A 12,930-nucleotide genomic window follows, 5' to 3' on the forward strand; every position below is an offset into this window, starting at 1 on the left:
ATCAAGTCATGTAGTCATCAGTATATGAACGGCCTCTCAAAATAGAATCACCATGAACAATGTGATCTCGACGTGCATCCCAAATATCGATGTACTGTGCATGTCTGATACGCCAGTCGATACGAACTCTCCCTCGTCGATCAATACGATGAAGTCCCTGACTGGTATCAAACTGCTCTGGACTCACAACCAATCGAGACGGAGCCCACCGCCGGGAGAGACGGGGGCTGAGGACCGCCGTCGGGACGCGGGGGCCCGCCGTGGCCATCGAGATGCGGGGCTCGGCCCCGAGAAGTACGGCCCGCCGACATAACATTTTCTCTCCTAATGTTCTGAGACACATTCGAGTATGTGTATCCATATGCACAAATCATAATATCCAATAATTTAAAATTAAATAATATAAAATAAAATCAATATTTAATATTATTCAATAGAATCAAAATGTTAAATATATCAAAAAAAATAGTACAACAAAAATGTAAAAATACTAAATACAAATACAACAAAGACTAAGTCCCACAAGGACGTCGCGGCGCCCGTGGTCGCTTGGACCTTCTCAGGAAGGTCCTCGCCGGCTGCTCCTGCTGTGATGGCTCCTCTCCTATATCAGTAGAGGAGATCTGCTGATCATGCTGCTCAGGAATAACTGATGCTGTCGGATCATCTACGGACTGAGAGACCCGTTCAACTCTCTCATCTGGATACACGGATGGACCTGAAAAAAAAGTATCATACTCATGTGGCCAACTGGTACCCGGTGATGGCATCTGGGGGATGTAGGACGAAGAAGACGCTGCCATCTGTGGATGAAAAGGCGGTGGCATCTGTGCAGCATCGAATGATGACATATGCGGAATATGCGGTGATGGCATATGTGAAGCATATGGTGACGGCGTATAACTCATATCTGGCGCCCGAACTGCTCCATACCAAGGCGCACAGGTATGTGGATCAACACCAATCGCCTCCAATGCTCCGGAACCTGTTCTCTCCATCTCCCGCAGTATCTGAATCCGCTCGTCCTCATCAGTCGTAGATAAAGCACGACGAGTGTCCAACACAAGATCCGACACAGAATCAGTCTATAAAATAAAAATAGAACTGTTAGTATAAAACAATCAGTATAGTGTACAATATAAAACAAAAATATAACACAAATAACATGAAATAATTTTCGTAATCTTACCAAAAGACGTACAGTAGAACTCTCGCCCTCGTATCCAGAAACTGCATACTGAGACTGTCCAATGACTCGCACCGTAATGCTAAAAAACCAAGCCATGTAGTCATCAGTATATGAACGGCCTCTCAAAATAGGATCACCATGAACAATGTGATCTCGACGTGCATCCCAAATATCGATGTACTGTGCATGTCTGATACGCCAGTCGATACGAGCTCTCCCTCGTCGATCAATACGATGAAGTCCCTGGCTGGTATCAAACTGCTCTGGAATGTCCTGAGTCTGACCAAACTGCCGCAGGACACGATCGGGAAGATGCCACTCTACCACATCAAAACAAATAAGTGGCACCCTAGCAGTCCATATGTCGTGTCCAACTGTACACATCTGCGGCAGTATAGCCAATATCCCATCTGTATATGGCTTCCACAAAAACTGATATAATATAATTAAAATAAAAAAATTAATATAAAATTATAATAGATTATGAATACTGTAAATTGATATTTGTAAAAAATTCAAAATTTACCCGTCTAGATGTATCAACTAATGTATCCAACTGGCATCTATAAACCCGTGCCACTCTTGTCGATACGTGATGAACGTTGAATGCAACGTTCCATCTGTTTCACAGTGTACTAATATTAAATAAATTTAAAATAATAAAATTTAAATAAAAAAAAATATTTCGATACCTGTATCCTAATGGTCCGTCTAGTCTGAATGGAACATCAGGATCCTGCTGCTCTGATGGCATCTCAAGCAACTGTCGTCGTAATGGACTGATAGTCGGCATACGCTCCCATACCCAAATCTGCAAAATTTAAAAATTAAATAAATGATATATCGAATGTAAAATATAATTAAATATTAAAAATTAAAAATTTTAATTCACGTACCTGTAATAATACAAGATAACCGCCAATCTCGCTCTGATCAGCATAGGAACCCCGACACATAGCTCGGTATAGACAAGCTAGTACTGCACTGCCCCAACTGAGTCGACGAGCGAAATCTAAATCCTCTAATAATGGCAAAAACATCAACTTCATCTTATTCGATGAAGTATCAGGTAACAAGACACCACCTAACAATCGCAGCACCTGACCCCTAACATACTGCTGCACCATCTCCTCTGGTGCATCATCCGCAATATGAAAATGACGATAACGATCATCTAAACACTCAATCCTGAGTCGTGAATGATCAAAAAAATGTGCGTCGGGCTCAAACCCTAACAACCGCAAGCACAAAGCCTGCCACTCCGGAATGGAAAGTGTGGGATCAACTCCGGTAACTGGATCTCCATCAACTGGTAGTCCAGTAAGGATGCTGACATCCTGTAAACTGATGGTCGCCTCACCAAATGGAAGATGAAATGTGTGTGTCTCTGGACGCCATCTCTCAAGCATAGCAGTAATAAGACCAACATCCATCTGTATACGACCGATCCGATATACTCCATAAAATCCCAGATATCGTAAATAATCTAACACTCTATCTGGGATATCCTCTGTCCTCCAGAAATCTGCATCGGATCGTCGTAGACGAAGATGTCTGGACTCCTGCAAGAAAATATACTAATTAGATATCGTACATGATTTTTAAAATAAAAATTTAAAAAGTAAATAAGATTGTAATGCTTACGCCGCCATCTAAAATAGTCTGTGATCGATGGTGCTCCTGCAATGTAAGAATGCTGCTGTCTCGGGGACCGGGATATCGTGGATCGTAAGCCATAATACGCTGTCTCAAGCAATATTATCACAGATGTATTAAAAAAAATAGATAATATATTTTAATTTTTTTTAAATACAATATTATCACACAATACAACTTAAACACAAAATTCAGTTCATCCCAACATATTAAACACGAAAATTCAAATACAATCCCGCCCTGGCCACCGGGGCTGGGGCCGGGCCCACCATCGGGATGCGTGGCTCGCCGCCGGGAAGAATGGCCCGCCGCCGACCGTCTGTGGCCGGCGGCCAAGGAGAAGGGAGAGAGAGAGGAAGAGAGAGAGGAGGGGGCCTCGGTCCACCGCCGGCCGACTGTGGGCGGCGGCCAAGGAGAAGGGAGAGAGAGAGGAAGAGAGAGAGAAGGGGACCGGGGGCCACCGCCGGGACGCGGGACCGGTCGCCAGGATGCGGGACCCGCCGCCGGGACGAGCGGCCCGCCGCCGGCCGTCTGTGGCCGGCGGCCAAGGAGAAGGGAGAGAGAGAGAGGAGGGGGCCGGAGGCCACCGCCGGGACGCGGGGCCCGCCGCCGGGATGCGGGGCCCGCCGCCGGCCGTCTGTGGCCGGCGGCCAAGGAGAAGGGAGAGAGAGAGGAAGAGAGAGAGAGAAAGGAGGGGGCCGGGGGCCACCGCCGGGACGCGGGACGCGGGACCCGCCGCCGGGACGCGGGGCCCGCCGCCGGGAGTCTGTGGCCGGCGGCCAAGAAGAAGGGAGAGAGAGAGAGGAAGAGAGAGAGAGGAAGAGAGAGGAGGGGGCCGGGGACCACCGCCGGGACGCGGGACCCGCCGCCGGGGCGCGCGGCCCGCCGCCGGCGGTATGTGGCCGGCGGCCACGGAGAAGGGAGAGAGAGAAGAAGAGAGAGAGGAGGGAGCCGGGGGCCACCGCCGGGACGCGCGGCCCAGACGGCCGGCGGCCAAGGAGAAGAGAGGGAGAGAGGAAGAGAGAGAGAGGAGGGGGCCGGGGGCCACCGCCGAGACGCGCGGCCCGCCGCCGGGACGCGCGGCCCGCAGCCGGGACGCGCGGCCCGCCGCCGGCCGACTGTGGGCGGCGGCCAAGGAGAAGGGAGAGAGAGAGGAAGAGAGAGAGAGAGAGAAGGGGGCCGGGGGCCACCGCCGGGACGCGGGACCCGCCGCCAGGACGCGGGACCCGCCGCCGGGACGCGCGGCCCGCCGCCGGCCGTCTGTGGCCGGCGGCCAAGGAGAAGGGAGAGAGAGAGAGGAAGAGAGAGAGAGAGGAAGAGAGAGAGGAGGGGGCCGGGGGCCACCGCCGGGACGCAGGACCCGCCCCCGGGACGCGGGACCCGCCGCCGGGACGCGCGGCCCGCCGCCGGGACGCGCGGCCCGCCGCCGGCCGTCTGTGGCCGGCGGCCAAGGAGAAGGGAGAGAGAGAGAGGAAGAGAGGAAGAGAGAGAGGAGGGGGCCGGGGCCACCGCCGGGACGCGGGACCCACAGCCGGGGCGCGCGGCCCGCCGCCGGGACGCGCGGCCCGCCGCCGCCAGTCTGTGGCCGGCGGCCACGGAGAAGGGAGAGAGAGAGGAAGAGAGAGAGAGAGAGGAAGAGAGAGAGGAGAGGGGGCCGGGAGCCACCGCCGGCGGGACGCGCGGCCCGCCGCCGGGACGCGCGGCCCGCCGTCGGGACGCGGGCCCCGCCACCAGGATGAGAGAAAGAGAGAGAGGGGAAGAGGGAGAGAGAAAGAGGAAGATGGAGAGAGAGGCAGGAAGAACTCACCGCCGCCGAGACCTCGCCGCCGTGCCGCCGTGCCGCCGTGCCGTCGGAGAGACGCCGGAGAAGATCAAGAAGGGAGAAGGGAGAAGGGAGAAGAGGAGAAGGAGAAGGGAGAAGGAAGAAGAAGAGGGGAAAAGGGATCTGGGAGGGGAAAACGCCATTCTCTATGGCATTTTCCCCCTTTTTTTTTTATTTCTTTTAATTAAAAAAATATTTTTTATAAATATCTTATTCCATATTTTTTCTCAATTTTTAACTTTACACTGTATTTTTTTTTTATCAAATTTTAATTCAAATTAAAATTTAATTTTTCCACCCATTTTTTTTTCTTCATTTAAATTATTTTTTAAATAATAATGTTTAATTTAATTTATTAATTAAAATATTATTTTTAATTTCAATTACAATTTTAATTTTTATTTCTTATTTTTTTAAGTCACATTGATAAAATATCCTAACAAAGAAAATGTAATTAATTTAATTTTATTTTATTCTTTTATGATATATTTTTTCTAATCTAATTTATAATTTCTATATTTTTAAATTTTAATTTTTATTTTTTTTTATTTTTATCTTTTTTATATTCTACTAGTATTTCTTTTTCTTTTATTTAAAATAATTTTTAAAAATTTATATTTAAATTAATTTTGTTATTTAAAATATAATTTTTAATTTCATTTACAATTATAATTCTTATTTATTAAAATTAAAAATTATAAACTTTGTTCTTCAATTACAATTATAATTTCTATTTTTTTTCAATTCTTTATATTTTTATAAAATTTTTTAACCCTATTTTTAAAAAAATTTTGAATCTTTTTAATAAATTTACTTTTAAATTTCCGAAAGTAATTTGAAATAATATATTTATTTCAATTAATATTTAAAATTTTATTTCTTTTAAATTTTGAATTATAATGCTTGTTCTTTGATTATTTAAAAATTTTTATTTTTTTCAATTCTTTATCTTTTTATGAAATTTTTTTAGGTCATTTTTAAATTTTATTTGAAAATTATTTTAATTAAATTAATTTTATTCTTATAAAATATATTTAAAAAATATTTTTATTTCAATTAAACATTAATTTTTTTTTTTGGTTATAAATTTATAATTGTTATTTTTGTTGACTTTTTAAAAATTTTCACTTTTCAACTTTTTTAACTTTTCATAATTTTTTAACTTTTTAATGTATTTTTTTATCAAAATTTATTTCAAATTTACTTTTTTTAAGTCACATTTATAAAATACCCTAACAAAAAAATTGTAATTAATTCAATTTAATTTTATTATTTTATGATATATTTTTTCTAATCTACTTTATAATTTCTATATTTTTAAATTTTAATTTTAATTTTTTTCCATTTTTATCTTTTTTATATTCTATTAGTATTTTTTTTCTTTTATTTAAAAAATACTTTAAAAATTTATATTTAAATTTATTTAGTTATTTAAAATAAAATTTTTAATTTTATTTACAATTATATTTCTTATTTTTTAAAATTAAAAATTATAAACTTTGTTCTTCAATTTCAATTATAATTTCTATTTCTTTCAATTCTTTATGTTTTTATAAAAATTTTTAACCCTCTTTTTAAAAATTTTTTGAATCTTTTTAAAATAAATTAATTTTAATTTCCGAAAGTAATTTGAAATAATATTTTTATTTTTTCATATTTCTTTCTCTCCTTTTTTTTATTTTCTATGATAATTTTTTTTTTATTTCTTAAGATTTTTTTTGACATCTTTTAAAAAAAATTTGAAATAAAAAATCTAAATTAATTTTTCTAATGAATTACAAATTCAAATCTTTATATTTTAAATTTCAATCAAAATTAAAATTTTAATTTATTTACTAATTTCAAATTTTAAAAAACAAAATTTTCTAATTTTCCATTCAAAATGGCGTTTTATATTTAAATTAATTTAGTTATTTAAAATATAATTTTTAATTTTATTTATAATTATAATTCTTATTTCTTAAAATTAAAAATATAAACTTTGTTCTTCAATTACAATTATAATTTCTATTTTTTTCAATTCTTTATGTTTTTATAAAATTTTTTAACCCTATTTTTACAAATTTTTTAATTTTTTTAAAAAAATTAATTTCTAATTTCGGAAAGTAATTTAAAATAATATTTTTATTTCAATTAATCTTTAAAATTTATTTTTTTTTTAATTTTTAATTAAAATTCTTTTTCTTTGATTACTTCAAATTTTTTTTAAAAAATTTTTTAAGATAAATATTTCGAATGATGTTTTTCAATTAAATTTCAAATTTTTATTTCTTTCATATTTCTTTCTCTTTTTTTTATTTTCTATAATAATTTTTTTTTTCTTATGCTTTTTTAAATTAATTACAAATTAAAATCTTTATATTTTAAATTTCAATCCAAATTAATTTTTTAATTTATTTACTAATTCCAAAGTTTAAAAAACAAAATTTTCTATTTTCCCACGATTTTTTCCGGTGGGAAAATTGAAAAACGCCATTTTGAATGGCGTTTTTAAAAACGCCATTCAAAATGGCGTTTTTAAAGACGCCATTTGATATGGCGTTTTTTGATGTTTTTTTTTTTTTTCCTTCGGGCGATGCCAGCGTGGAAATAGGGGCTGACGTGGAAGGGGAAAAAACGCCATTCAAAATGGCGTTTTTCCCTTTTGCATTAGTTTGGTAAATAAGTTTCGTTTTGATATATTTTGGTAAAAAAGTTTTTTTTTCGTATTATTTGGGAAAAGAACTCAGATAAAAGGCTATATCTCCATGACTGCCGTACCATACTATTGCGTGCAAATATATAAATTAATTGAAATAACGATCGTTATTTAAGATTTATATTATTCATCTATTTTAAATTCAAAAATCCATGCTAAATAAAGTTAATAAAAGATCAGTGTAAATATCATTGATGATTATTTTTCATTAAACAAAATATTATTTTACTAATAACAAAATATTTATCATTTTGTTTTCAGATATAAATTGTGATGCAGATCCGAACTGATATTGAGCATGTGCAATAATAAGAGAAGATTTGTTGAATGCCTATAGCTTTGATCTAATTAGAGTGAATAAAAATCTCTTCATATATATATATATATATATATATATATATATATATATATATATATATATATATAACATCTCCTATCATCATATTTCATTTAACACTTCCGGCAACACCATTCTAAAAGCATAAAGATTTACAATACATTATGAGTTACTCGATTATGCCAGCAAAAAAATTATTTTTCTTTAAGTTAATAAAATCATTTCGTTTAGTGTTCTTTGTATTTAGAAGTAGAATATTAAAAAAATTATATTTTTTTTGATACAAACGGAAGATCACATCATTCTAGTATGGAGCAGTCTAAAAGATCAAGATACAAAAGTTCTCATAAAATCGAGAGATAAACATCACCCTGTCTCCAGATCTAATCGTCAGAATGCTCCGCTATGAAAGCCGCAACCCAGTTTACAGCTGTGTTTGTCTCCCGATAGACATGCCACACTTAGACTGCAGCAGCATGACGAAGAATAGTTCAGACATTCTGGATGAGTAGGTGAGCCTTCAGGTGCCTCATCTCTTTTCAGACCCAAGAGATGATGGTAGCAGACTCATCCTCAATATAGATCCTGTCTATTTGAAACTATTGTCCGATAAAAATGATGTCCGTTCAGACAGTGTGAAGCTCCGCTTCCGAAACAGAAAGCTCAACAGGATAGAAGGTGCCAGCAGCTAAAAATCTAACATCAGCATTGCGAATGATGAAATCTATGCCATTTCTTCTATCTCTGATATTGTTATTAAAATTTATCTTGATAAATATTTAAAAAAAAATTGAAAAAATAAATAAAATTTTATGGATCGCTATTGGAATAGTAATAAAGCTCCAAGAGTCAGAGTTACCAAGAGACGGTGTAGCCGCGTCGAATAATCTTTGAGGGGCACACGAACAGGGCTGGCGCATGGTAAAATAGTAGTTGGTAGGTGGGCGACAAGCTCGGCATGGGAGTAGGCCATGACGTGGAGCAGTTTTCCGTACCGTTTGGCACCTAACCGTGCTCTTGGGCAGTGTCAGTCATGTGACCCGAGGACCACGGAATGGAGGTGGTGCAGGAAATCTGGCATGTGGCTGTCAGTAATGGCCAGTTGTGGTATAGTTTTATGAGTTAAATATATGGGCCAGGGCCGCTGCAAGGGTTGGTACAGTGATGTCCATGATTAGAGGGACAACGGAATGACACGTAATTGAAAGTGCTAGCTTGCCAACATGATTGAATATTAGATAGTCGCATCGTCTGAATTCAAATCCTATTTCTACTAGAATTCGAGGAGTTAAGAAGTGTTGGTATAGAGATTCGAATCCTATGTGATGCATGCTTTGTACCATGGAGGACTGTGCAATAGTCGCATCATCTGAATTCAAATCCTACTTCTACTAGAATTTGAGTTAGAAACGTTGGCATAGAAGTTCAAATCCTATGTGGTGCATGCCTTGTACTGCAGAGGACTATATGCAGAAGAGTGCACACTTCTGAACAATCGCAATATCATTCATCGCAAAGATAAATGGTGATTGTTCATCTCCAGAATCATGCATGATGTGTTTAATGCTAAACATTACAGGTCACAAGTTGAACGATAATTAGTCTTTTATGAGATGTATGATATGATGGCTATTTAAAGCTATATAGTTTTCTATAATGCGGCGCACGTACCATAACATGTGATTAGGATACTGCTCATTCTCTCTCTTTCTCCCTCCCTCCGTTCCTTGGAAAGTTGTTATATTATAATTGTAATACAAGGGGTCAAGCTACTCCTTTGAAGATCTGTTCCCTTGAAGATCTGTTCCCTTGGCTCTAGTCTCGGAACCATTTGACCGAGGGGAAGGGTGACAACTAGTTAAATTCATTTAGTCAGCATTTCCAAGCTACATGAAATGGTTCAAATGGATGAACCAAACAGGTTGAGCTTAGCTTCAGGATTGGGTTTAAAAATGTTTGTTATTGGATTTTGATTTTTGTAAAATAGATTTTTAATGATTTTCAAATAAATCATGAAGATCGATTTCCACCATTTTGCATGGCAAGAAAATAAATCATTAAAATTTTTCTTCTTTGTCTTCCTAAAAATTTTAATATTGAACTTGAGCATTACTGATTTATTCTCAACATAAAACAATCTTGTGATATGAATATTGCCGGATTTTATAACCAGAGGTTTTGAGTTCAAAATATTATTTGCCTGCTCCCTTTTTAATGATTCTAAAGTCGCTCCAATATCCTGCCTGTAGGATTTTAGGTTTTGCTTATCTTCATGTTTCATATTCAAATCCACTTGTCTATGTAACATACCTCAGACATGACATTCTAATGCAAAATATATTTGTTAAAGCACAAAATATATAGTATAAAGAAACGGAATCCACAAGCATCAACATATTCAATTCGAGATTCAAATCCACTCATTTTCAAATATCTGGGACAATTATCAGATTGCAATATATTATTACAGTCCTACTTAAATTTGCCAAAGGGTAAATTTAACCAGAGTATCGCTATCATTAGTCTTAAAAAAGCTGGTTTTTTCTGACTAAGATCATGAAGAACACCTACTAATGCAAGAGAGCACCTATTAATGCAAGTTAAAAACTCTAGAGATCTTTCATCAAAAAAAAAAAAAAGCTGTTGATTAAGATCAAATAAGACTGTTTTGGAATATTTTGTTGGTGGGATTTTGCCTTCTGGCTACAAGTTGGGCTGCTAGTGATCTGATGATGGGTTAATGTAGTTGTCAGTTGGGACCTTCCAACTGACCCAACTGCTTCTAAGAAAACCAGAGGAAGAAAAAAAAAAACCCTCCAAAAAAAAAAAAAATAATTAATTTAGCAGAACAAGTTAAAGATATTTATATATTGCAATCAGCAAGTGCTCGAGTATCTCATGTCTTCAATTTAAACAGAAGAAAACTAGCTTCTGTGCCTGTCATGCATCTTTTCTCAAATCTTGTCTGTTCTGACCATTAACTTCCCTATCCTTTTTAATCTGAACCATTAACTTCCCCATCATCAGCTTAATTTTCTAAGCTTCTACTCATTTGACAATCTTCCAGTCTGAAAGAATGTCTTAAATTGGATTCTCTCTCTCTCTCTCTCTCTAGCTGTTTTTTTTTTTTTTTTCTCACATAACTACTACTCTTTCCACCACATACATGATTGATCGAAACGAAAAATAATACGTGATATTTTGAGTCTATGAGATCCATCTTTCTTTCTTATGATCTAAATTCTGAAACATCTGAATCAGCTGACTAGGAACATTAGGATGCATGTCTGTGAGGTACCAGGGATTGAGAGGAGTTTGGACAGACCAGGCCCAGTCCATCTCCGCTAGGTTTTCAGCCAATCTTGGCTAGAGCTTTGTGTCTCGCACTCCCATTTCTTAGTAATGAGTTGGGCAAATCTAGTGCAGGGCTCCCATCATTAAGTGTGAAGGAATATTAGCTGGTAGCCCCAGACAATGGTCAGGCTAGCTTTAGAGCCTTCCTTTCAAAGATCAAAAAACTATCACCTTCTCTGATATATTATCTTATGAATTGACCATCTTGGAGTGAGCCTGTCTCCAAACCTGGTTTGCCAACCTGCAGTCCAAAATAACATAAGAAATGGATTCCTTTATTCCATGGCATAAGTCATAGTGATTTAGGTTATGGAGATCACGCTGGTGTAAAATGCTGCAACAAGGAAGCCGACTCTATGCTATTTTTCACATAAACAAAGCAGCCCTTAGATGAACACCATCAAAGTTATTTTGTTGTGGCAAATATTAATATTCTCACCTCAAACACCTAAAGCTTGTTTTTTTCCCTGTTTGTAGATGTTCTTTGAAACAAGTCTTTTAAGTATAAAACAATGCAACTCTTTTTAGTAAATATACACTACTTTTGACCAGATTTACTAAAAAGATCAACGGGTTCCTTACCAACAGGAAGGACCAAAAAAATGCACCTTGAATCCCTAATGCATGATTCATAAACTAATTTATAGATCTAGTGGTTCTTGAAGAAGTTTCTATGAAGTACAGATATGAAGTTCATAATGTGGAAGATCAAAAGAGTTTGTTGTCCTCATATGTTTAAATGCCTGTTGCCTTATCAGTAAAATTGCTTCAGAGTATCTTTTTTGCATTGATGTTTCACTAATCTGATCTTAGTTGATGTTGACATGTCTTCCTATCTGTAATTAGTAGGTGGGATGCCAATGGCCATGCAGAGGTTGCTTGTTCTAACATAAGAGATTGGATGAAAGATGACATGCATGAAGTTAAAAAGAGTGAAGCACAAAGAAAGCAAAATCATATCTTTTTTGAAACTTAGATATAGAGTTTCCATGAGTAAATCAACTGAATGTTTGAAACTTGAGACCCACATATTTTTTCCACAATTGACAAAATATTCCATCTTTTATGCTCTAGAAACCTTATTTGATACTCATAGCAAGTCCCCCTCCTCTGATTCACATGTAAAGCAAAACAAGATAATGCAGCATCCAATAATGAATCACAGCTCATTAACTGATTTGGGTGAACAAACACTATTTGTTTGTCAAATGGCTATGTTTGCTACAAAGTTGGGCCTGTGGCCCTCTACCCTCAAAATGTTTTTTTTTAAAATAAAATAAATGAGTTTTTTGATCAATATTAATGAAATCAGGATTGATGTATGTAAACTGGGGACTAATTAGTGTCAGATTGACATATATCAGCCATGATTTCATTAATATTCATCAATAGAGATGAGCATTTCCAACAGAAAAAGCTGTTGCAACTGAAATACTTAAGAAATTGTTGCACAAAACAAGTGCACAAATTTTCCATGTGGAAAAGAAAATCTGCATAGAAAAATATATGCGGACACCCGGCTTGAGGTTGGGGAACGAAATTTTACGCCTAGGGATGGCAAAATTAATCCGACCGATGGGTATACACCCTATCGAACCCGATCAAACCCAAAAATAGGGTTTGACTGGATTTGGGTTCGGGTTGGGTAAAACCCGAAAACTATAGTACGGGTATGGATAGTGCTATTTTCTACCCGAACCCGACCCGAACTTATGGATATGGGTAATACCCGAACCCATATCCGAATATATATATATATATATATATATATATATATGTATATATATGTATATATATGTATGTATATATATGTATATATATGTATGTATATATATGTATATATATGTATGTATATATATGTATATATATGTATG

At 37.5% G+C, this 12,930-nt stretch overlaps 1 protein-coding gene across 1 annotated transcript; it reads right to left on the reverse strand.

Annotated features, from left to right (window-relative positions):
- Nucleotides 1-403: 403 nt before the first annotated feature.
- LOC140854315 (serine/threonine-protein phosphatase 7 long form homolog) lies at nt 404-4,736 on the reverse strand. The gene is made up of 7 exons (XM_073250088.1): nt 4,653-4,736; nt 2,834-2,932; nt 2,086-2,751; nt 1,882-2,000; nt 1,716-1,809; nt 1,190-1,621; nt 404-1,085 (listed from the first exon to the last, which is right to left on the reverse strand). Exons 2-7 carry the CDS (start codon nt 2,924-2,926, stop codon nt 513-515), a joined length of 1,977 nt encoding a protein of 658 aa, XP_073106189.1. The 5' UTR covers nt 2,927-2,932; nt 4,653-4,736; the 3' UTR covers nt 404-512.
- Between the last annotated feature and the right edge of the window lie 8,194 nt (nt 4,737-12,930).

The sequence above is a fragment of the Elaeis guineensis genome, chromosome 16, assembly GCF_000442705.2.
Source record: "Elaeis guineensis isolate ETL-2024a chromosome 16, EG11, whole genome shotgun sequence".
NCBI classification, from domain to species: Eukaryota; Viridiplantae; Streptophyta; class Magnoliopsida; order Arecales; family Arecaceae; genus Elaeis; species Elaeis guineensis.

Excerpts from the sequence above, each read along its gene's own strand:
- LOC140854315 (XM_073250088.1), bottom strand. The coding sequence starts at position 2,926 with ATGGCTTACGATCCACGATATCCCGGTCCCCGAGACAGCAGCATTCTT. Across the intron at positions 2,001-2,085 it reads GTTATCTTGTATTATTACAG|ATTTGGGTATGGGAGCGTAT; the intron begins GTACGTGAATTA and ends TAAATTTTGCAG. Across the intron at positions 1,086-1,189 it reads GTTCTACTGTACGTCTTTTG|ACTGATTCTGTGTCGGATCT; the intron begins GTAAGATTACGA and ends TTTATTTTATAG.